General features: G+C 42.8%; 1 protein-coding gene across 1 annotated transcript in view; it reads right to left on the bottom strand.

The window, feature by feature from the left end:
* Positions 1 to 26033, bottom strand: part of MDGA2 (MAM domain containing glycosylphosphatidylinositol anchor 2) — a 392576-nt gene that overhangs the window by 185854 nt on the left and 180689 nt on the right. Inside the window, exon 4 of the mRNA XM_074909039.1 lies at positions 2076 to 2272. Within this exon, the coding sequence (XP_074765140.1) occupies positions 2076 to 2272 (197 nt within the window). The remainder of the gene's footprint in view (positions 1 to 2075; positions 2273 to 26033) is intronic.

Below are 26033 nucleotides of genomic sequence, written 5' to 3'. Positions count from 1 at the left end.
GCGCAATGAGGATGATGCAAACTCTTGGGAAAATACTCTGCACCGAGATTTTTGGGTTTGAAAAGTTCAGGATTTCACACACTTCCACAGATGAGAATGTGTATGTTCAATTTTTTATTTTTTTTTTTTTTCCCCTAAGGCAGCTAAATTAAGTAGCTGACATTACCTGACTCACAAAAAAAACCCCAAAAACAAACAAAACAAACAAAAACAACAGCCAAATCTGTTCAAAGTTCAAGAATCTATTTGTATACTCCCAGTTTTCCAGGTGTCTTCTATGATTTAATAAAACAAGAAAACCACCGGAAAGAAAAACTAGTCTTTTTTGGGGTACGATGCCTTAGAAAATTTAATTGTGTAACTACTTGTTTTCCTTTACATTTAATTGAATTTTCAGATTGATAATCCACCTTCAAGGCAATCAGAAAAAACGCCACTCAAATCCGTATCCCTTGATGAAGTCAAACACCCTCTATCCCTCTTCACACCAGTTCTTACTGGTTGTTACCACAACATGAGCTGAACCAATTACGCAGAGGTGTGCAGTAGACGTTTATGACTCTTGAACCTTTAATTACATCTTTTCCTCTTATAAACATATATCAGATCTTGTAGACACGCTGACAAGATACACTAATTCAACCTGACCTCCAATAATCGTAAAAAGGTTATGGATAAGCTTTCACTATCAACATGACAATCTGATTTATTCATTAATTCAGCCCGGACAGAGGCTCTGGGAAGAATGCTCTTAGTAACCTAGAAATATTTATGATTTTTTTTAATATTGAATCTAATTTCATGTGACACATTTTATTAGATATGCTCTTATTAGATGATAGGGAAAGTAATCATCAGCATTTCCATATTAAAATATAAACCAAAAAGTCCCACATCAAGGGAGTCTCACACTTTTTAATTAAAACATTAAAAAACTCCCGTTTACACACTTGAGGCCGAGGAAACAAGCCACAGATTTGCTAAACTGGGTCTGTACATGTTAAATTAAAAATAATCTCATCACATTTAGGAGACCAATAACCTGACTATGTAATCTAATTCTCATCTCTGCAAGGTTCCAGGCTACATGTTTCTCAGTAAAATACCAAGCCACTGTAGTAATATAAAGCTGTCAAGTACAATAAAAAGAAAAAATGAAGGTGCTCTCAAATCATTAGCTGAAAATTATTTATGGAAGTTGCAGGTTGCTTTCTGCTATGAAGACCAAATTACCAGGCAGTTTTCACCTCTATCTTTACTCGTTATTGCTTGAGACTTTCCAAAACAATTTTTCTTTTTTTTCCTCCTTTTTTTTTTCTTCTTCTTTTTGCAAACACCATCACACGCTTTTGTCCACAGACAATAGGATATGCCACCTTTTTTATTCTGAGACCGTGCAAATGTGCTAACAATAAATTAATCTGATCTAATCTGACAGACTCTTGACGGCCCAGTCTGCCTTCGTGGCTGTGAGTGAGAGTAGAAAGACTTAAAAAAGCACTTATTTCCATTTTTGCTGCCTCATCTTTTAACTGTGTAATTCTGGAACAAAAACTGATATTCAAGGAAGGGAAAGGCAGAATAAAATAAATATATATATATATATATATTTAAAAAAAAAAAAAAAAACCAAAAAACAACCACCAAAACACAACAACAAAAAAAACCCCAAACCCAAACAAGACGGGGAGTTTAGCTTTCCTGAAAAGCTTTTTAGGCTGTAACTTCTGTGCAGAATCACTTTGCATTGTATTGGAAAAGATTAGGAAAGAGCAGTCAAATCAGAGGTTTGGGCTTGCAGCGCCCAAGCAAGGAAGACTTGAAGGGGGCTCCTGCGTTTAGAACTCACTGTGCATCTTCCCATCATCTACTATTTCATAAACTGACAAAAAAATTAAAAGATATGTTTTATATTAGGGAGTCCTAACACACGGATGCATTTGTGCCGGGATGTAGTTATCTGGAGGGCACCCACTTACCCAACCACAAACCCAGCAGGGATACACGGGCAGATCCAGTTATAATCTGCTACAAGGAGCCTAAAGGAAGGAAAAATCCTTTATTTTCATTCCTACCTGGGTAAAGAAGGGCTCATAGATCTCCACTCCTTTATCAGAGCCTTGCAGCAGTACCTCTTGGCCGCGTCGCCAGCTGTACCGAACAGGCGGGTTGGAGTTGGCAACGCACCTGAGAAACACCGTTCTCTCATAGTAAAACTGCTCTTTTGCTTCCCCGATGCTCTGGTGGACCGTTACTATTGGATCGTCCAAATCTGGGAAGACAGAAAGAACAACCGAGGTAAAGTCAGGCTGGAGTTGACTCTACGAGGGTTCTGCGACGGGGTCCTTCTACACAGGCCAACGGCAAATCGGAGAAAATACAGCTCTAAAAGCCACAGATGCATGCTTTAGGACTTTTTCAGCAGAATTTACAGTCGTTTTCATTTGCACAGCATCTAGCACAACTGGATCTGCATTCACAACTCAGGCTTTTGGATATAACAATAGACACGCTATCACGTATGATAACGTCAGTCAAATTTCTCTTACGTTTCCACTAATACTTAGGTTTCATCTGGTTTTCATCTTTACTACTTGTTTCTTATGTATGATTTTAATTTAAACGTCTCTTAGACAAAATAGTTTATAAAGCTTAGGAAATAAATAGACAGACTAATTTGCATCCTAATGGTAGGATCCACTAGAACATAGAACTTGTGCATGCAGCTGTTTTCCTTTAAAGCAGCAATTTAATACAGTAATTTAATGCATATTCCCTTCTTTTAGTTACACGCATTTAACTTCAAGCAGGTAAATTCATCACAGGCTTTAGAACACACTTCTCTTGATTAAAATACAGATATCATATAATTACTCCCAGTGCATCAGCTCAAAGAAAATTAGATCCCCACAACAGAATTCACTCATCTTATACAGGGAAAAAATAACGATAGCCCTTGGAAAGAGAGTACAGCTAATTAATTAATTTGGGCTTTGTTCCATCAGGAACAAGTAATATCTGTTTGCAGGGTGTTACTATTGTTTATCACAAGCTTTCTCTGAAGGTGCAATTACATCGAAGAATGAAAGAAAAATAAAAAAGAAACAAAACAAGAAAAGCAATGGCTAGTTTTACTAATTACTAGTTAAAAACACTCCACCTCCAAATGACGTGGTAAGTAACTCTCTGGTGAGCTTTAGGGAGAAGCTACTGCTGGAGGGCTGGCAGCCAAGGGGAAGTGGCTTCTCTAAATCTAATCCCTACATTTCCAAGATACGTCCAGGTTTGCCTCCGACAGTCACAATACAGGCACCGATGCTGTTACTCACAGAGAGTACAAACAATTTGCCTAACTATACCTCTACCAGCCCGGTCTGCAGGCACACAGCAACTCCGCATTTCCATGTGCAACTCAGCGCTAACTGAACTAATTTCAAACCCTTACCAGCAGCGCTTCTTTCCCAAGCCGAAACATACGCAATGCTTTAGGTAGCGCTTAATTACTCTTCCACAAATTTAACCCTATTTTTGCAAAGTCTTGTGTGACCAACTACCCAAATGTCAATTCAGCAGATTTATTTAAGGCCACGGTTCAGCGAAACGCAGAACGAGGTGTTCAAATCTTCCCATGCTGAAGGGAACGCAGAGTCATGCTCAAAGGTGCCCGTAGCCTTGAGTCCCTTCTCAAAGGTGTTGAAAACAAGGACTGTTGTTTTGGGGAAGCATCACAGGTCCTTTCTCCAAGAGCTAGACGTACACCGCTGTAACCACCACGGTGTATTGTGGTGGCAAGATGGACCATCAGCACGGTCGTTCCTAAAAAACTGGGGAGATTTAATAGTTTTATCAGCTAGAGGTGAGGCAGAGGCACATGGCATTACTAACGGAAGCCCATCATTAACAATCTGAATAGATTAACATGTTTCAAACGTCCACGCTGAAAAGCAGCCTGCACTTTAAAATTATTCTTTAGATGCTTACATTTTGATTTGCATAACAAGAATAAAGCTTGAGAGTCTCTTGATTAATTAGAAACAAAACATGTTCCAAAATTTGGAATAATTCAAGCAATAATATGTGGTAATAGTGCACAGATTTTAGGTAAATGTTACCTTCATTCTACTCTACAAAACATTTAATTTAATATCACAGAAACAAATTATGAAACTGTTGCTCCAAATTAGGATGGCATTTTCTAATGAGAATTCATTTTTGTTTTAAAGGTTATTTTAAATCACAGTAGCATTTGAAAAGGGATGAGATTGCTGAAACGTTATGTCTTCTACTCGTGCAATAGAAAATAAAAAGAAGGAAATTAGCTTGCTTCAATTTCTAGGCCAAAACACCTGTTCCCTATATTTTGATGAACAACAGAACGTTTCACACATGAATGCTTTCCCGTGTCTATTATTAAAGCACATCCTTAGACCGCAAACAAGGATCACTAACAGCCAAGAACCAGCAACACGGAGTCTGGGGACTGCTCCTGCAATCTCTCACCATTCCATGAAGGAGCATCCCCCTAGGTGAAATACCCAAGAAGTCCGAGTCTTGACTCAGCTTCATTTGTATGAAATTAATCAAGACTAGACAGAGTAAATTACTTAAAGCCTAAAAACAGGATTTAAGGCAAGGCCTGCCAGTGTAAGGTGGCAATCAACACCCTGACAGAAGGCAGGCTGAGGCCGACTGGCCAGAAGGCAGCTTTGCAGAAGAGACCCTGGAGGTCCTGCTAGAGAAGCTGAAGAGGAGGTGGCTGACTACATCCCAGGCTGCAACAGCACGTCCGGAGAAATGATCCATCCCCTCTACCCTGCACCTCAGAACACATCCTGAGCACCTTGGCCATCCAGGTCAAGACGTGGACATACTGTATTGAGTGCAGAGGAGACCACCATGATGATCAGAGAAGGAGAAGCTGGGGACCTGGGTTTGGCCAGCCTGGAGAAGATAAGATGAAGGGGTGATCTAATCTCTTGTCTTCGACTGACTACTGGGAAGTTACAGAGAAGATGAAGGCAAACTCTTAGACGAGCAGAACAAAACATGAGCCAATAGGTATCAGTTGTACCAAGAGAAACTCCTCAGGGAAAACAAATTCCCCATGCATGTGAGAGGTGCCCAGAGAGGCTGCAGGATACCATCCTCGGAGACTTTCAAACGCTTGACTGGACACAGCCCTGAGCAACCTAACCTAAGCATGAAGTTGGCCCTGGTTTGAGCAGGTTGGACAAGAGGCCCCTTCCAACCTAAATTACTCCACGACAACACGAGCTGTGACGCCACCGCGCGACACCTGCTCTCTTGCAACAGCTCCAAGCTGCGTGTGTGATCACCCCCTCCAACACCGGTACCCCTCGACCACAGGGAGATGCAGACCCCCCCCTTCCTCATGGTGCTGTACGCTGACAGGGGATGGATTTTGAGAAGAGCGTAAGGAAACCTCAAAGAAATTTAAGGGAACGCAAACGTGGCAAGCCCTCTGCCAAAGCATTTCATAACGGTCAGTTAATAGAAAATTTGCACCGCAGAACTTAACTGATTTTTTCCATCGGCAGTGCTGGAAAGATCTCAACAGCTGCATCAAAGCAAAAGAAGCAGCACTAATAGGAGACAAAATAATGCTTGCAATTGTTGTGAGATTTCACAGAACACTCAACTGCCTGCCCCGCTGTTGGGCAGGGTTAGATAAATGTTTTACGGGATTGTTATAGAAGACTGTATTTTGCTCAGGCAGTGTGAGAGCTGCAAAAACACAATACAAAGTGTGCTTTTTCTATAATACTGCCAAGGTATTCTGCAGAGCGATTACAATGGAGGCATGCAACTGCCAAACTCATTGCCTTTAGAAAGGCTATTTTAAAGTCACCTAACCTTGGTGGCATTAATGCTCACTCGTCAAAGCTCTCCAGAGCTCCAGTTTCAGTGGCTAATTTAACTTACTAACTGATACTCAAATTTCCAAATAGACTTAAAAAAAAAAAAAAAAACGCCACACCAAAAAACCCTCAAACAACTATTTAAAGCTCTGTGCATATGTGTATCTGTGGGTGTTTGTTCCCTAAAAGCACTGGAATAGTCAGAGCCTCAGCAGTCTGGGAGGGAAGTTATGGGCTTCAGGTATTGCCCAGCAGTTAATCCGGGAAGAGGGAACATGACTGAAGAGACAGGGAGATCTTAACTGCCATGGAGAAAGATTTAGCATGAGGAAGCTCAGCTAGATGAATTGTTGAAGTACTTTACAAGAAAAAAAAAAAAATAGAATTTTCATTTTGGGTTGATCGAATAATGAAGAGTTAACTGACTAATCATTCTTTAAATTAAACTGAAGTCACGGGTGTTGCTATGTAGTTAAAGTCTATTAATCAAAATGAAAATAATTACAGAAGTATGTTTTCCACAGAGGTTTATGCCACCATTAGGTTCAATTTTTCAGTCTTTAATTTTTGAATTGAACCAAACAGTTTCCAAAACCCAGATGGCACAGGCATGCTAAACACTGCATTGGAAGAATTCCCTTTGCACATCCCTAAGCTCTCAAACAAACAGAGAAGCCAGTATATAAGCTGTTCAAAACAAGTCTAATCTAAATGCACTGTGAATTGCGTCACGTCGGTCAGAGATGTTGGTGTGGAAGGTGCACAGACGTGTGGCAGATGCTATTAATCTCCTCTCTGTGCTGAATTGCAAAGCACCGGAGGCATCGCGCTGTCTGTCAGTAGGAAACACAGACCATCTCCTGCAACCCTCACCTGAGCTCCAGAGGAGCTTCACCTATCCAAATAGGAGAGCAGCATCACAGACTATATTTGCTATATCATCTTTCTTCAGCTGCTGGGACTACACAGCTTGCTGATTTCATTTGTTAATTAGCTGCCTTTGTCTTCAGATGTTCAAAGCAAGAGATGCTTGGAAGTCAGGATAATAATAAAACACGCATCTGGTAAACTGATTGAAGCTGCTTCATCAAGACACCCAGAGAGGAGACAGCAGTGACGCATATATTTAGACTGCCTAACCCATAAGTTATTCTTAAATATAAAAATACAATGTTTTTCATGCTGTTTTCCTTACTATAGCCCCCTGGACCTAGCACAAGCTACCAATTATTATGTAGGTTTGAAGTGCTTTGTGGTACTGTACGGTATACAGCAGTTACACATGGTTCAGAAAGCGCACAAAAATTCAACAAATACATATTTCTTGCATACCTATGGAAGGGATAACGAGCTGTCTTGCGTGCCATCCGTTAGCACACGCAGTGTGGAGACACGAGAGCTCCAAAGAAGCTGGAAACAGGGGAGCCAAGTTACCTGGAGCTCCACATAAGATATTTTTCCCTCTACAGCCATTTAAAAGAGATTTATTATGCATCTGCAGTGCTGTGCTGCATGTGCAGTACAGATCCAGCAGTAGAAAGCAAGCATCGTTTACAAGGCCAGATCCTAAAAGAAAGCAAGCCTTTCTTCCTTGCTCCCACAAGACTAAGAGCGTGACCCTGGGAGACCCCCGATGAGCTTATATTGATTTCCAATACCATTTTGGGAAGATCAAACACACGCTAGAAGGCTGCTAACATGGTCAAACACAGAAGGACAAACAGAATGACCTGAGTAGTCAACAACACCCCGCGCAGCTCGAGACCATTTCTGCCTGCCACGGTTTACAAAGGGTTGGAGTCTATCAGCAAAGAATCCACGAGGAGAAATGTAATGAACACTCGGTGATGGCTTTACGGATTAAACGTTTGCTTTATTCTTTTGATGAGGTCATAAATATACCTGATTGAAACCCGTATAAACCACACCCCGCGGATGAATGTTTCGTACTAGCATGTCCTAATGCCACAGGGAGGATGGCACAGGGCGCACAGCCCTGCAAGAGGGCAACAATAGTTTTGTTTACCCAAAGATACCAAACTCACCCAATTCTCATTATTTATGAAACAAAATTAGCACTGGTATATATACACCGGTGCTGAGGATTTTGCATTCACAGTACACACAGCAGAAAAAAAAAAAGCCACCCTTACTACAGTGCTGAACTTCTACACGCCTGTGCATGCGCATACACGAATAAAGATCAGTGGGTTTTCCAAATAACGAAGAGTCGGGTGCTCACACAGAACGATACACATCTATGAACTCATAATAGAGGTTAACAGCGCAAGACTGTACCCTGGCACGGGCTGAGAGAGACGCCAGCAAAGTCCTCTCAGCACAGTTCTGAAATAGATGGGGCTGCTGGGATCGCTGCGTGCAGTAAGAGCACAGATATAATTTACTTTCATATATAGAACGGATGACCTGAGCACAGGACCCTAATCTGGTGCCAGCCATCGTTAAGCAACATTTAAGAAATTAAAGGGCAAAGAAAAGAGCAACAGAAAAGTACTTATGCGCTAGAGAAAGTACCTGTGACTTCATCTGGCAGTGAAAGATGTAACGAGCAAGATGCATTTAATTTCTCAAAAAAGAAGATTGAATGGTAACTTTATTGTAGCATGTAAGCACCTCATGGTGGGAAAACAGCAGGTACAAGAGAGTTCTTTTCGTCTACCAGTAATATATACAACAAGTAACAATAGCTGGGAACTGAAGGAAACCCAATTCAGTATGGGAAAGAATCAGACTTATTTTTCTGAAGATAAAGCAGTTGAACAGAGAACAGACTACCTGGGCATATAGAGGATTCCTCACCTGTTCAAACCAACACCAGATGCTTTTGTAGTGAAATACAAATTATTATGTTAAATGTAAGAACAGCTACTAAAAAAAAAAAAAAAAAAAAAGTCAGATTGAGCTGTAAGATTAAGAAGGTCAAACTAGATGGATGTCATGGTCAATTCTAACATTAAATTCTATGAAAAAATGTAATTAAAGAGAGAGATGATTACAGAATCCCAGATCATTATTATTAAATCAAGTACACTTGAATCAAGAAATTACATTATTTAAACTACCTTTCCATTCCACTTGTATTAGGCTATACTGGAGTGTCAGCACACTTTGGTTTCCCAGCCTGCCAGACGTGGCTGTGAATAACGCTGATGAAGGGTGACTACCCACAAACAAAGCGTGTGAGAAGCAAGAGCTAAAGCCTCTCTGATAATGCAGGGATTGGAAACACAGCGAGGTAACACGACAGCAGTTACAAAAGTACTCGTAATGTACAATTCTGCTACAGGATTTTCACTTTCCAGTGATTTATCTTCCCTTTATGAACTAAGATTCAGCTAAAAGCATACGGGAGTTGGACAGTCTTCAAGAAACACAATTTCTTAACCCAATATATACAATTGCTTGAGGAGGAATTCTGCAATAACTGCCCTGTTATTATTCTTGTTCTTTAAACAGGTAACCTTGTTTTTATAATTTTCTCTGTACCTATAAAGAAACAGAAGATTCCATGATTACTATGAGGACAGGCTGGGAGAGTTGGGGGGTTCAGCTGGAGGAGAGAAGGCTCCGGGGAGACCTTAGAGCGGCCCCCCAGGGCTGAAAGGGGCTGCGGGAAAGGGGGGGGGGACTCGTCTTCAGGGGGAGGGATAGGATGAGGGGTGACGGGTTTAAACTGACAGAGGGGAGATTTAGACGAGATCTAAGGCAGAAATTCCTCCCTGTGAGGGGGGTGAGGCCCTGGCACAGGCTGCCCAGAGAAGCTGTGGCTGCCCCCTCCCTGGAAGGGTTCAAGGCCAGGTTGGACGGGGCTTTGGGCAACCTGGGCTGGTGGAAGGTGGCCCTGCCCAGCACAGGGGGTGGGACTCGGTGATCTTTAAGTTGCCTTCCAACCCACACCATGCCATGATTCTGAAAGAACAAGGGATTTACCAACCCAGCCAGAAGAAACAGGCACTAATAGGTCAGGCAACCTGACGTGCATGACTGACACGTTACTAGGAATAACTGCAACAAATAGGACTTTTTAACATGATAGGCAAGTAATTATTGGTTGAATAATCACAAACCTACTTAATGCTTGCTCCTTTACTTTTTAAAGAAAAGAACCTTAATTTCGTTGAAGTAATGAACATCAAACTGGGATTAGAAGGTCTAGTTTCAGAGCACATCCATCTCCGGTTAACGGCTTTTGTAGAATTCTTCCAGAGACAACCCACAAAGTTTAATTCCCTGTTAACAACCACATTCTGAATATATCGAGTGCAAACAGCCGTGCCTTGGAGAACAGGTGCTCCTGATAACACTCCACTGCTCTCTTACTGCCTTCTTCAGGACTTCGTATGTTCTAAAACGAGCACAAAAATATTTTACTTCAGTAAAAAAAAAAAATCACGACAGTCCACACATAAAATAAAAAGAGCCAGGTTTCCTTACCCTCACCCTGTATATGTTCTGCTCTTCCAAGATTCACATTTATTTTCCAGCCTTAAACTCTTTACCATTAAAAACGTCAGTACAGAAATCTCACCAGTGCTCTGCATACTTTCTCACAATCTCTACTCTTAAAGATGACCATATTTTTTCCAAGTTTCACTTGAACGGAATACAAAATATGCATTTTAGCGGGAGAGAAATAAAAAGAAAGCCAGGACTAGATGAAATAAATAATGCTGAGTGGATGATGAAAAAAGAAGGGCATGTAAGAATCTCCTTGGAGGCAAATGAAGATGACAAATCAAACAAAACTACAGCAAAGAGAAAGAGGAAAATGAATCTGCCCAGAATATTTAGTGCCCACACCTGAACCCAGGCAAGTGAAGTCTTTCTGCTGACTTGAAGGAAATCCCCCAGCCAGTGCATTTCAGGAGCACAGGCAAAAATCCCATCCACCTCAGAAGAGACCCTCAGGAGGTCGCCTAGTCCACATCTTGCTTCTCTGAATACAGATGATGCCCATCAATTCTGCACCATCGGCAAAAATTAATCCCAAAATATTATTATAGCATGTAAACGCAGTTGAATCCCAAAGAGCAGCTAAGATTTGCTTCCTTAGATAATTGCATTTGGCTGCCCATCTGCCAACCCCCCCTTTTCCCAAAACCTTCTGAGCTTTTTAGCTTCTTTTAGTCAAATTTCAAATGGGGATTGAGATCCCAAAGATAATTAACCTCCAGCACATTTTATAAAATCGGTGTATGCACGTGGGGAGAGACGGGCACTGGAGCATGGCTCAGATCAGCTGAGAGGAAACGCTGCCCAGTGAGCTCACCATGCCGGCCAGCACCCTGGCCTCGGGCACCCATGGGTGCCCTCCACGGAGCTACCAGGGAGTCTACGGGGAACAGCAAGTCTCACAGAGTCACTCAGGTTGGAGAAGACCTTTCGGATCACCGAGTCCAACCCTCAGCCTGACCCTACAAAGTTCTCCCCTACCCCACATCCCCCACAGCTCATCCCAACGGCCCTGAAACCCCCCCAGGGATGGGGACTCCCCCCTCCCTGGGCAGCCTGTTCCACTCTCGGACCACTCTTGCTGGGAAACATTTTTTTATGTCCAGTCTGAACCTCTCCTGTTGCAGTTTAAAGCCGTTCCCTCTTGTTCTGTCGTCTCTTAAGAAGACAGAAGGGAGCTAGAGGCATGGGGAGGAAAGACAGGAATCTGTAAGCTTTATTAATTCTGTTACTCTATTTATACAAATTTATATGCATAAATATTTATATGTATATTTCTGCAGATGATGTTGAGCTGTTTGGTTCAATGTCTTCTGCAGTCTCCTGGTAGCCCTGCACAGGCCCCCAGGACTGCGCCTTCCTCTGCACCTTTTGCTCCTTAGATCAAGGAAATTAAGCGAAGGAGTGCATTCATGTCTGGTTATAATGAGACAACCCACACTACATTTCCTCAGAACAGCAGGAAAACTTCACCTTCCGGAGGAGCAGCCAGCAAAGCAAACCATATGCCAGGGAAGTTTTCAGACAGATACAGTTGCCAGAAGGGGAATACTTCCAGTTCACAACAGCAAATTTTAAAGGCACCGTAAACTGTAAACTCGGTGCTTTATATAATCTAGGCCTATTTCTATTATGGCTCAAATCAGATTCCTACAAGCAGACTGAATTTTCAAGCCATTAATATGGTCTATTTTTCCACTCAAGGGATATTTACAGCATCAATTATCTTGAACCTCATCTTACACGTACTCATCTCAGACTGATCTAACTACAGCTATTATCATGTGTTAGAGACAGCTTTAATTTAGAAAAGAAATAGCATAAAAGGCATTCAAATAACCTTATAGCACTCTTACTAGATTTTTTTTTTTTTTTCAAGGAAGAAAATAAAATCTGCATACACAGCCAGGTAACACTATGGAATTAATACTCCGTAATTAACTGTGAGCTTTTTTTCTTTAGCTAAAAATATACTGATGTCAGGAGTATTATACTGAACAAATTCTGCGAGGTACTTCCTCAGCAGCTATTCAGGGCTAATTAAACATCATTGAAATGAGTTTAACGTGAAAATAAAAATCTTCCTTGGTTGATCCTAATAGAAATTTTTACATTTCCATTCCATGCATGCCTGCATATTTCAGCTTCACTTCTGAATTGTCACGAGCAACGTTTTCAATATATATTAGTTATTTTAGGGGTTACTATACAAGGTCTATGTCTTTGGATATAGAAAGAGAAATAGCAAGGTGGGCGGGTGTGCTGTGGCAGCTCTCGCTCCTCCTGACCAGCACCATTCCTCTGATTCCTTGTTTCTGTCTACTTCTATCTTTTAATCTCTTTTCTCACACAAACTGTGTCTGTCAGGGTCCTGTGCTAATACATCCCCTAGTATCACAGTTGCAGCACCATCAGTGTATTATTCTCATGACAATATTAACCCATAATTGACATAATCACATGTACGTATTTTAACCTAATGGAAAAATAGTCCTGCTTCCAGCTCTTTTAAAAACTGTCTCCTTTCAGAGCATCCCTAATCCAGTCAAACCTGTAGCAGAACTGCAGACAGACAACTGGAACTCGGTGCCAGCAGCGAGGGGACGGCAGCCACAGCCAAACCCCGAGCACCCCTCCCCGGCTGGATGACACCGGGGGACAGCCCAGATCCACATCTCTCCCCGGTGCTCAGTCTCTGAGTCACGCTCCTAATGACAACAGATGGCAAATGCAAGACAGACAGAGCAGGGAGTCTTCCTCAGTTCCTAAACAACAAGAAATCAGAGTTTGCAAGAGCGGTGCGTTTGAGTCAGGGTGTCTAGAGGAGACCCTGGAAGGGGAAATATCTCTGCATCTCGGCTGTAATGGGTTCCCAGACACACCTCTGTGCCTTTGCATGCTCATGCCTGGCACAGGGGATGGATGGCTTCTCCCACAGGGCTCCTACCCCCAAGCAAAGCACAGGCCTTCCCACCCGCCCTGCTGCAAAAGCGTCGTCTGACGAGAGGTGACAGTGCAATTACACCTCCCCTAGCCCCAAACTCCACAAAACAGCCCCAAAACAAAGAGGCGAGTGCAAGCAATGGCAAGGCACAGTCAACAAACCAAGAAAGCACTCACCAGCTTAAGCTACATTGCTGTATTTTCAGCCTCCAATGATTTTTTTTTTTTCCTAAACTGAGTTTAATTTAGCTAAATTACACAACGGCAAACACAGACTAGCACAGTCTGGATGAGGTGAGGCCAGTTCTCATCAGTGCTGATGCACACGCAGAGGACCAGGAGTCCGACAAGGCGAGCACAGGCCGGAGCAGTCGGCACCTCCACAGGCGGTCACAGGGGGTTTGGTGGATGCTGGGGCACAAACTGATTTGGAGCAAATGAATCCTAACAATGTCACATGTTTTTAAATCAGCAAACAAGCTAATATTACTTTTACCAGCCTGCTTCTGATTCTGCACTCAGATGAACGCCCCGGGGCTCCTGGGGAGTTCGGTCGGCGCAGCGCCTGGCTCTCAAGCTCCCATTTCCATCTCCAATGAAATAGAGGCTCCCCTCATCCCCAAAAACCTTGAGGGCTTTGAGCCTGTCACTCTCACATGGAATAAGCACTCCTGCTTCAGCTGCAAAATCAAATAGGAGTCTTTATTTATAACCACAGAAGCAATTTTTTTTTTTTTTTTTTTTTTTTTTTTTTTTTTTACACAACTCCCTGTATCAGTTGGATCCTCCACAAGTTAAGGACTGAACGACTAACACAGGCCTACTGACTTCATCATTATATTTTGATAACACTATAAAAAGATTTTTTTTGACCAGGAAGGCATTGTAGGGTGTTGCTTGCTCTCTGAGGGGGAGCTCGACAGGCTGCAAACCCACAACAGCACTTGGATCCCTGCTAAATCCCCAAATCAGCTCGTGTTCCTGAGAAGGGACGCAGAGAAGCATCACTCCTGACACAGCCTCGCTCTGCTGTTGGTAAGGGGGTGCCACCTGTGACAGACAGTGACCAGAGGAGAGCAGCAGCAATGCTGCCAATCCCCGCAGAGTCTGTCACCGGTTGGGAGATACTTTCGAGCTGTGGGTTTTTTTTTCCCCTTCTTATCAACCTCACGGAGGTTCTCACATTTCATTAACGCTCAGGCCATGATTGTGGGGCAGAGGGATGGCTCCTCCCGCTCAAAGCTGGCCTGCAGCCTTGTCTCCGTGGCGTGAAAATTCAATAACTGCAAAATTTTGAGCTCAAAAGCACCTCTAAACCCCATCCTCTCCAGGGATGGTGAGCACAGCCACTTTGCTTTTCCATCCACATTCTACCACGCTCGGAGCTGCTCCTGCTGGCTGCCCACGGACCTTCCAGAAACAACAAATCATTGACCCACCTTGTAACGTTTTTTTTGGTGAGGTTTGTTTGAATTTCCATAAACAATGGGCACAGGTCCTACACTTATCAACCCACACAAATAAATAGCCCGTGATAAACTTTTATTTTTCCCCTCTCCAGAAAATAACCTGTGCCAGGAACACACTGGGATGCAATCAGACTGATGAAAAAATGTTAATATGAGAGTTTGAGAGCCTTTTTGTGGAACCAGAGGCTCGACCTTGCATTTGTTTTATACTTGGCTTGCTTTTATTGAAATTGCAGTAATTTTAGTAGAATTTTCTAATGGTTTTCAATGTCTGTTCTTACTGCTGGTTTGTGCTTTCTGTGTCTTCCTGATACCCATCACTTTGTAAGAAACAAGCACACACTAAAGTAACCTTTTAGAACTCCACATCACCAGCAACCCTGTTTTAGTGATATTTCAGGACTACGGATTCAAAAAAATGCTGCACATTTATTGTCAAGATCAGTGGTCAAGTCATATCAGAGACTTCTTGTAAGTGAAGAGATTGCAAATGAAAGCACGGTAGAGCAAGTCCTGGACTACAGACAAGTTGTTTGGTGTAAAAATTCAACATACAAACTGTGCTTGACAGATGCAAGTCACATCATTTAGCGCCGAAATAACGGTGGAAAGCACTGAAATACCGCAGCAGTCACACAGGATGGGAAGAATCTCCACTTTTTCAGGAAATATGCGCATAAGTATCCCAAAGTGATGCCGTGTCAGCAGTCTTGCAGTTATTCCGTGGTTGTTTAAGCTAATGACAAAAATCACAACTTCGTTGCTTCATCCCTGGGTGACAGTAGTATTATAAAAAAGCTATAGGGAAGGGGAGGAAGAGGCTTTGGATCTCGGCTGTTCTGTCACTGACCAAGAGTTTAACAGACTGCAAACGGTGCAGTGCAGATCTTGCAGAGCTTACAAGACAGACTAAGGCTCACTTGAAGAATAAAAAATTCTCTAAAATCAAGGTAACTCTTTCTTAAAAAAAAAACAAAAAACAACCAAACAACAAAACAATCAAGATATTTGCTACACTGTTCAATGCTTCAATTATGATCTGCAAAGAGAAAAAAAAAAATAAACCATATACAGGATCCTTCCCTTGAAGTCCGATTCATTTGCCTGGACGTACTAGAATTTATATCTAAAGTTGCAGAAGAAAAGGAAAACGAGCAGGAAGGCTCCTGCTGTGCAATTCGAACCCATGACAGCATCTGAGGCTCAGTCAATCGCAGCACCCATCACTTCCCTACAAGCTTTTGGAAGGGATTTTTGGGGATGATCTACCAAACTAATACTGGTCAAAGAGAAATTCTCTTTTGAGCTCTTCAGTTGCTCTCTACAGACCTTCTGGCATTTTTCTCATGACGACTCCAGAATTTCAAAGGCAGACTAAATTAGCTGGTTCTTTGTTATGAAACACGTAAAGTCCCACGGGAATGGACACACGTAAAGCAAATTAGGCCATAGAATAAAGAATTAAAGAACATACTCCAATCAGTATATACCTAGGACCTTATTCTGAGATATTTGACTGCTTTACTGGAAGTAGGTTGGTAAATTTGAGGTTCCACCATAATTTCTCAGTTTGTAACAGTGGCAATATTTGCTAAGTAGTTTCCCAAGAATGATAAGCCTTGAAAGTGCATTTATACCTCCTCAGATCAAAGAGAGAGGCAATAAAATGCAGCAAGTCCAAACTTAAGCATTAGCAGCACTATCTACGCCGATGTGTTAACACACAGCTACCCAATCAATGCTAATTAGCCAAAGAAAATCATTCAGAAAATGAAACTGAGCTTTTCCTTGCAAGAGTTTTGAAACCGAAGTGAAGGACATCGAAGTTGACAAATGGCTCCACGGAAGCTGAAGAAAAGCTAGATTTTTATTCATGTTCTCCTTGTAGATATTATTTTTACTAACACCACCGCTGGATATCGGTTCATATATGCAGAATTGAATGACTGACTTGCCCACAAGTGCTCTGGCAGTCTCATAATTAGCTTTTGTCTCACACTCCTCCTTATCGACTCCTGGAGTCTCCCCCAATGTTGCTGGAGGCTCCCCAGTGAACTTCTGCATTTCCAGCACTGGCCCAAGCAGCAGGTTAAAAGGTGCACAGGCCAGGAGCTCTGTGACCCCAGAGAGCTGGGCTGTGCCACATTAATTAACACAACCAAAGGGTCCAATTGATGAGCAGGACGTAGAGAATTTGACTCCTGCTTCTGAACATGTAACCCAACAATTATGACACGGTATGAGCTTGTGTTAGGATTGAGACCCGCAGAATTAGTCTGGAGACCTTGAAAAACATGTGCTGCCCAAATTTACTGTCTTCTGCATCACCATCCTAGCAGGGACATTTAGTTATACAGTGACAGCAGCAACTCCCAGCTCTGCTGGGCCACGGAGACCCAGAATGAAGCCTCCTGCTCTTCTTCACCTCATAATTATTAAGGTCTTTTTTTCACGTGACTCTGGCCAGGCTTACACACTCCCTGGCAGTGTGATTGCCAGGAAGGAGCCCTTGCTTTACAGGCTGGCTTGTAGGCATTCCTCCCAGAAAGATATGGTAAATATTTTTTATTTATGGTTTAGATGCAGAGTTTGCCAACTTTCAGTCATTTACTTCCAAATCAAAGTCAACAAATATTTTCATCAGAATGCTTAATATCTGTCTGGTCAAAATAGGAGGGACACATATATTTTGAAGTTATTTTTTCCACCCGTTCCACTTACATGGACTAAGAGCTGACAGAGACGATGGACACACTGCACGATTACAAGTCTGAGGAGATGGAAAGTCACGATGTCAGCTCCTCTTACTTCCATGGCTGACTCCAAGAGAAAGTCTCTCACGCTGAACAGCGCACGTCACACATGCACAAGCCTTTCAGGTTCCAAGACTGATTCGCTTTGATGCTGTGCAAAAAAAACCCCTGGGTAATCTAGTCCATCAGCTACTTAATATATGATCAGCTGATGGTACTATATGCAAAGCATGTAAGAGAGGTCGCATATAAACCTCTTTGGTCTCCTGTGAATAGCAATTATTTTTGAGAACTCATAGCTCGTGAGCTGAGCTTGGATTTCACTGTTCCTCTTATCTACCCTGTATCACAGCCATTTCACCTTCGTCCCATTCAAGGAAATTGGAGAGATCTGAGTGATCAGTGCAGACCAAGATACGAGAAAGCTTTTCAATCCACTGTATATAAAACCAGCAACAAGAAATCTTCATACGTGGCATCCTAAAATCTCCAAAAGCAGTTCAATTCTACTTTTTTTCTAACCTACAATTTAGTCCAGTCTAAATATGAAAGTGCAATACATATTTTGCACTAATTCAGTAACTACAAGACTTTACAGAATCAAATCTCTTGTGATCCCCCTATCCATCCCCCTTGCTCAAAGCCGGGTAAACAAGAAGCATGTTGCTCAGTTCATTGTCCAGCTTTTTCTAAGATACCACCTCCTTGAAAAACAAAATTACACTTGGCTCCAAACACATTTCTGAGTAATGGATCCCCTTATGCATATAATGATATCCAGTGACAGGACCCGTGGAAACGGCGCAAAGCTGCGTCGGGGGAGGTTTAGACTTGACATTAGGAAGTGTTTCTTTACTGAGAGGGTGGTCAAACACTGGAATAGGCTTCCTAGAGAGGTAGGCGATGCCCCAAGCCTGTCAGCATTGAAGAGGCATTTGGACAATCCCCTTAATAAAATCATCTTTTGTCCAGCCCTAAGGTGGTCAGGCTGGGCTAGATCGTTGTAGGTCCCTTCCAAATGAATTATTTCTGTTCTAGTCTATCATGAAATTAATCATGCAATAGATAAATATTTATTCTTCCTCATTTATTTAAAAAAATAATAAAATGTGCTTAAATAATGCTTAGTAAATTCTTTGAGAAGAATTAATAGTCTTTAAAATGGCTAGCGAACACTAAAGCACTGCACTGGAACCCTCATGAAGCTACTGCACTATTTCAATGGAATTTCATTTTTTGTTCAGCATTTTCTAAGTAAAAGGAAAGAGAGAAAGCAGTAGCAAGTGTAGCCACTAAGAAAACTTCAAGAATGGGAGGTGAGGGAGACGACAGAATAGTTTGCAAAAAGGCTGAAGAAGCAGCACTAAGAGCCATATGCCCCTTGATGCATTTAAATAGGAGGTTAAATCAAATGCACAGCCAGTTGAATCGCTCCAAAGTTTCCTTTCAAGATACTGATTTCATTGAGTTATAGGGATTAAAAAAGCAACCCTGCAAAAACAGAGTATTTTTGACTAGTATTGAATTTCCTCAAGGTGACTTTGCTTTCACTTGAGTTCCTCCGTAATTAAGTTACGGAAATAAATAAAATCATAGTCCAAGCACGTGGCTAATATTTTTCACATATGCCATTTAACCAAATTAGAAATGTTGATAAAATGCTACGTTTCTTTTTGCTTGGTTGGTTTTGGGGGGAATGTTTGGTTTTGGTGGGTTTGGGGGGTTTTTTGGTTTTTTTTTAGCAAAGTCAGAGATCAAATAGTCATGCAAAGAAAACCAGTGTTTCCTTAAATTATTGACAGTCCAGCATCCTTAGTATTCTAGACCAGTCTTTTGAGGAAGTATTTTGCCTGTGTTACCCATCCACAAAACCCATAAAAAAGCAATAAAGGAGGCCGCAGCATGTTTCCAGAAGTTCCTAGTTAATTGATTAACTCTACAGACACCAGCACCGTCAGCTTCTGTTACCACCCAAACTCCCTGTACCGAATGCACAACAGCTCATTTAAAAAGCTGAATCCAGCACTGGTCTAGTCTGGAAAATAACGACCATACTTGTAAAAATCAGGTCATCACCAAATCACCCATATCACAAACCCAATGAGAATTAGGCACGGCTGACTGCTTCTGGTCGGCCTCTGAGCCCCGTGCTGATCTCCATGCTGAGGACAGACTCAAGTAGGTTATTAAAGCTCAACATTTGCTGTCCCACACTGACTGGCAAGCTGGAGGATTTCCTCAAGTAAGGAAGGAGATGCTGTAAATAACAGCATACGCTGCAGGAGAGATGGGGAGAATGTAGGCTGAATTTCAAATGGTACCCACTGAAGCATCTTTAGGATGCAGCTTGTGATTTCTTTATTTAAATGGGCACTATTCTCACAGGCCCAGGACTGTCTTTTTTATTTCAAAAAAAAAAAAAAAAAAACCAACCAAAAAAAACCCAGGAACAAAACCCCCCATCCTTTTTTCTAGTAATTAATTTCCTTGGGATCTTTACACGTTAGGGTGGTTATTTGTCTCCTTCTACTCAATGTTTCCCAAAGCACATTCACATTTCCAGCATAAATTCCAATGACAGACCAGGGCTGCAAGATTCTCCCACTCTGGTTTAAGTTTTTTCTGTTCTGGTGAGCTGTTTGCCAAAAGGCTAACCCCAAACTTCCAGAATTCGAATACAAACCCTTCAACAAAGCATACATGCCCAGGGCTTGTCCATCCAGCAGAGCTCCTCCCCAGGAAGGCTGGCGTGAGTCTGTACTGTGCCAGTGCCACATCCCCTCAGAAAAGAAGCGACTGTTTTCTTAACAGCCCATCCTGCAGCATCACCTCTCCGAGGCCACAGCAGGATTGAACCAAGTGATGCTTCCTTGACTCAAACTGTTGGAGTGCACGAGCCATGCAGCGTAGCAGCGGTTGTGCAGACTCCCTACAAACAGCTGGTTTGCTTCTAAATACTTCACAAAAATATCAGCAGCATGAGTTACTCCCCCTCTTAACACCCAAGTGTCTAATTGTTTCGTTCAAGAGTTACTGTAGACTTATGAAAAAAGCAGGAAGATGCCACCCACTATACGCTAAACGGCCGTCGGCACTCTAAGAGATGTTGTATCGAGGGTTTTTTTGGCGATGCTGATGTTGCTCACGAGGAAATACAGGTTAGGGCACAAGAGCAGGAAAAGGCAGGTGGGTGAGTCTCATCTAAGTGTAATACCTGTCTGCATCAGGATGAATTACGCTCACTCTCAGAGTGCCCATTCTTTTCAACCTAGTGCTAATTAAAAAAAAAAAAAAAGTAACTGGCTCAGGGAAGACATTTACATGTGGGCACACGTATCCCACCACATACAAATGGATCAGGTGTGGTCACGTTCTCAAGAAATTGTTTACCATCATGATCCTATTGATGAAAGAGAAGCACAGTGCACGTGACCAGCAGTCCCCAAACTCTCTTCAGGATTCCTGTTATAAATATCCGGGTTTATCACGGGTAAATTTCAAAAGTTCTTCTGTGACCTGAGAAGTTAAATGCTACCGTGCTTTTGAAGAGCGTCTTGTTTCACCTAATTAAGAAGGCCTATATACTTGATCTAAGATTTGCTTCACTTACACTCTCCTGGCTTGTGGAGTCCAAAACCTGGACTCAAATACCTGATCCCTGGACTAAATGCCCAAAGCCCATGAGGCAACTCAACAGATGGCTCGGTGGGGGCAGGCATACCTTGGGGAGCCCTTCCAGGCTGGATCTCCTAATACCAGTGCTACCAGTGCCCATCGCCTGGAAACCCCTGCAAGCAATAAACCAATTTTCTAACACCCACTGCTTAAAGTCACTACTCAAAAAGTGGGATAGCAACCCATGACTCTCCTGTTTCGGAGGGACACCTCTCCTTCCCAGAAGCCTCCCCTGACCATGGGTGGTTCTGGGAAGCAGCACTATCCCAAAATGATGCCACGTTCCAGAAAACAGTACAATGTCAATTAATCCACAGTGAGATGGTGGTTAAGGACATGAGTTTGTAGCTCAGCATTCAGTCAGCTCTTTAGGAAGGGGAAGATCCGTGTCCCTGTTCCCATGCTAACGCTGGAGGACTGAAGGCACACGGGCTATTTATATTTCCCCTCATCATAGTATCAGAATACACCTTAGGGGGGGAAAAAAACCCAAACAACCAACAAAACAAACCAAAACAAACATTAGGAAGAACATTTCCTGAAGACTTCCTGGAAACTGCATATTTCCTTTTTTTTAATGGGTAAACTACTGTGCAGGGAATCCATGCAAAATTTAGTGACTATGAACGTCCCCAGGTGCAAGGCCAGTGCTGCACGAGTTCAGTTTCCAGGGGAATGGTGGATATCTGACTACTCCTGATCAGCCGAACCACCCCTCTCCTTGCACAGGAAAAGACTAATTTTCCGATTAACTCTTCAGCACAGTTACCAGACCCAAACCCACTGTGTCAGCTTTACCAGGCTGTGGCTAAACTGAAGCAAAGGCACAAACCTCCATAAAGCAACACCCAGGACGAGATCCTAAGACAACTGCTCAAGCTCTTCTTCCCTCTCCAGCAGCTTGCGGAACACATTTACCTCTTCTCATCTTAGCAGCAACGACGGAGAAACGTCGTGGCGCAAATCAACGCCAGTGATCCTCCAGCCCTGCTGAATTACCGTGTCACCAGTAAGGAGATGGGTGCACTCAAGGGGTCCATCCCATACTGCTCCACGAGCACAACAGTTCATTGCACAAATATGTTTTGCTTATGGATGTAAATGATGGGCTAAGCTTATTTTTAAATTTCCTGTCCTTCAATTTTTTATTATTATTATTTAAGACAAAGAGGGGGAAAATGAATGCATGTAGCTAGTTTAAACTGACACTTCAGCCAAGGGTACAGACTGGATGTGTTATTAGGAGGACGGTAAACAAGCCTCCTTTTTTGAAACCCAACCTGCTTTGCTATTGTCCATATTGTTGATTCAAATGTTTCTACTTCAATGTGCCTTAATTAAAATGTTAGCGGTCAATATTTCCTTGAAAGCATCTCGAGAAGTTTTTATTCATGTGTAATTGCTTTGCAGATAATGCCAGAGGAAAACAATCAAACAGCTGGCAAATAAGCTCTCTGTTGGGATATTTTAACACATCCCATGTTCATCTGTTTAATTTAAAATCAGCCCATGCCATTCACAGCCTTGCAGTACTGCACTGGTGTTGGGCTGGGCCGTTTCATAAACACAGAGGGACCAACTCGGTTTTAATTTATTTCAGTAGATCTCCTGGATCCGTCAGGAATATAATCACAAAATGAGCAGTGTAAGTACATGGGAATTCAAGTCCAAAGCTTAAATAACATGTACAGATTCCTCTCAGCACTGATGAATTTATGTGAAGATAAACTGAATAATGGCCTCTGAGCTGGTTTGCATTTTCTGCTTTCAAAAGAGACTAATTATTATTTCACACACACACACTCACAAATACCAGCAGTCTATCTGCAAGTCTCTTGAGCTGTATTTTTAGAAAACATAATGCATTAGTATAATCCAATACGATATATGGTTATGTTTGGGGGGCGGGGGGCTGGGGTATTTGGGAGGTGGAGAGGGCTTGGGTTTTTTTCCCCAGTTTTTCCCAGTTAGCTCATCTCTGTATGTTCCAATGGACCTTCTGCATTCTTCCTTCTCGCGGAAAGGCCACCTCAGCCTGTAACGGTCTTGTGAGGAAACCACATCACAGCCCTAATGCTGGGAACAGAATCATGGAAAAAAGGGACCAGAAGAGCCCTCAAACTCTGTCTCATCCTTTCCCATGCCTGCAGGCAGGACTGGCTCTGCCACTGCCAGCACGGAGAGATGTTCCTCCAGCCTGTCCCCAAAGAGCTCCCTGTCCCCTGCAGCTCCTGTTTCAGTATCTGCCCATCTCTACCATCAAGCAGCTTTTCTTGTCTAATCTAGATCTCCCACTGCATTTTAAGCCAATTACTGTCTGTCTTATCCTTCGGAGATCTTCAGAAAAAAAAATTCTCCTTCTTTTCTTTTGCCCATTAGAAAGCTCCTATTAACGGCACCCTTCCTTGGCCTTCTCCCCTCCGCCGTGAACAGTCCTCATGAATCATTTCACTCCTGCATCAGAAACCGATCCTGCTCATGTCACTCCTCTGACCTTTTCCATCGATTCACATCTTTGCTGAGGTATGACGCAGCACTCCCCAGACGAGGAAGCACTAGAGTAGAAGGGCTACTTCAATTCCTCACAGAAATATCCCCTCACCTCCTTCCAAGCGCAATATTTCTGCTTGCCAAAATTGCACAGCAACAGTTACAGCACGTTCAGGCTCACTGTAGCTCACAGACCCTCCCTGCTGGCTATTTTCCTTTGCAGACTCTGAGGACATAGATCCTGGCACCTTCTTACCAAAACACACTACATAGATCACTTTTCAAAACTGTCCAACCTGTTCCTAAGGTCAAAGCTGCCTCCTTGCAGTCCTCCTCAGCTTGGTGTCATCTGGTGCCATTTAACAAGAAGCTACAAAAAGCCATCTGAGACATCAGCTCTTTCAAATTCCGGTTACCCAATGTTTCAGTTTTTCACTAATCACTGGCTGTTTAATTTATGAGCAGTGCCTCCAGCACACTGGAACAAGATAAAACAGGATACATTAAATTTTGACACTACACATGCTCTTACATCCCATTAGAAGTTAGGGATCACTCGAAATTCCCATCTCACAGTGTATTAGGGTGTCACAGGAGGGTACGTTACACCTTACTTTAACTGTAGTTTTACTAAGCGTAGGCAACGCAGATACTTCTACAAAAGCAAAGGAAATGTGAACAACATAGGATTTTTTTTTTTTTCCCTGAAAATCTGCATGTATTAGAAGTTCCTACATGTTCCATCCTAGTGACCTACCAGATATTTGTATGTGCAAACTGAAAAATATCTGGGGAGAAAAAAAAAAAAAAAAAAACAAACAAAAAACCAACCCCAAGACCCGGGCAGCAAGTAGCAAAGCATGGAGACATTGGCATACCCTTACTCTCCGGCCTGAGTCTCCTTTATTTCAAGGAGAGGATTAAATAAAGATTTTTTTTTTTTTTTTTCAAAACAAAGTGTACTTCGACAGAGGTCACTGTCAGAGTGGGCTACCCACAGGGAAAGGGGGCATGCATCAGATCGCAGTTTCAATTTTCTATAAGAAACTACACGGACAGAGGTTTTCAGAGGTAACACCCCTACACCCCCCCTGCTCCTCCTCCTCCTCCCTGGCCTTGCTCCAGGGATGCTGCCTGTAGCTCCAGAGGCCATGCTACCGCCCTTGTGCGTGGAGACCAACAGGGTGATGAAGGCAAAAAACAGGGGAGGGTGAAAAGGAGGGAAGGAGCATGAATAGATTTCCTGAAAACTGTAAATCAGTAGGTAACCTGGCTCCTATTTTACAGGAAAATGCAGATTACAGGAAAGCTTGCCTTAATGCTGGGAGGCTATTTAAAAATCCATCAGAACTCTAAAATATGCTATTAGGGACTCTGCAGTCCCAACACCTACTGCATAAAAATCCCAAGCTATTAGGCAAACCAACATCATTTCAGATCAGGCCACCAGCAGGTTGCCAAGCCTTAAAATAGCAGCTGCATTTAAATGATATTTAAACAAGAGAAGCGGGAAATTCAGCTCTGATCTTCAAGGTCTTTTCCAACCTAGATGATTCTGTGATGAAACTCGGCACTCGGCCCCCAGAAGGTGAGTTAAAACACAGCTGCCAGGCACCGTTGGCATTGGTGGGATGTCTAAAAACCCCAATTGGTGGGGTCGCAAATAGCACCTAAAACACCTCGGCGTTACAACACAAGGGAATCATGAGGCTGTGCTCCAAGAACCCGCTGAAATGCTGCTCTCCAGGTCTCCTTCCTCAAGTCTCACTCATTTGCCAAATCCCACCACCCCCCTTGTCTTCTACCAGACCACTCGCAGCATCTGCTGAGGTTTCAGCCTTCTGGCTCTCGGATTTGCTAAGCAAGTAGGTGATGCCAGCCTCACCCCAAGCATGGCTGGTGTTAAAAGTATTGGAAAACAGATAAACCCACAGCAATCCCACTGCCTTCCCATCCCACCGGGAAGAGCAGCCTGTCACAGGGGTGCTTCATCACACAGCTGCAGACGGGAGAACTGCTCTCCCTTGCTCTATGTTACCAACGCTCAGGAAATTCTGGGCCAAATATGTGACACGGGCGCTGACTCCCACATTACTGGTGCTTTTGACTTTCAGCTCTTATTCCTTAATTCGACTCCCCAGCACTTATGAAATTAGCAAAGACATAAGGCATCAGACCAACGATAAACTGCTGCAAACAGAACCATCCTGGAAATGTTACAAGTCCAGCAAATCACACGTGTAGACTCAGGGGCTTATAGTAAGTAGGGACTGTACCATCTCTGTTCCTGGGCTATACTACTCATCCTCTTTCCCATTTCAGAAATTTTGAGGAGGCTCCTCCCCTTCATA

Source organism: Athene noctua, chromosome 6 (assembly GCF_965140245.1).
Source record: "Athene noctua chromosome 6, bAthNoc1.hap1.1, whole genome shotgun sequence".
In the NCBI taxonomy this organism is placed as follows: Eukaryota; Metazoa; Chordata; class Aves; order Strigiformes; family Strigidae; genus Athene; species Athene noctua.
The sequence above is the reverse complement of the archived record's forward strand: the minus strand, read 5'-3'. Positions and strand labels throughout refer to the sequence as shown.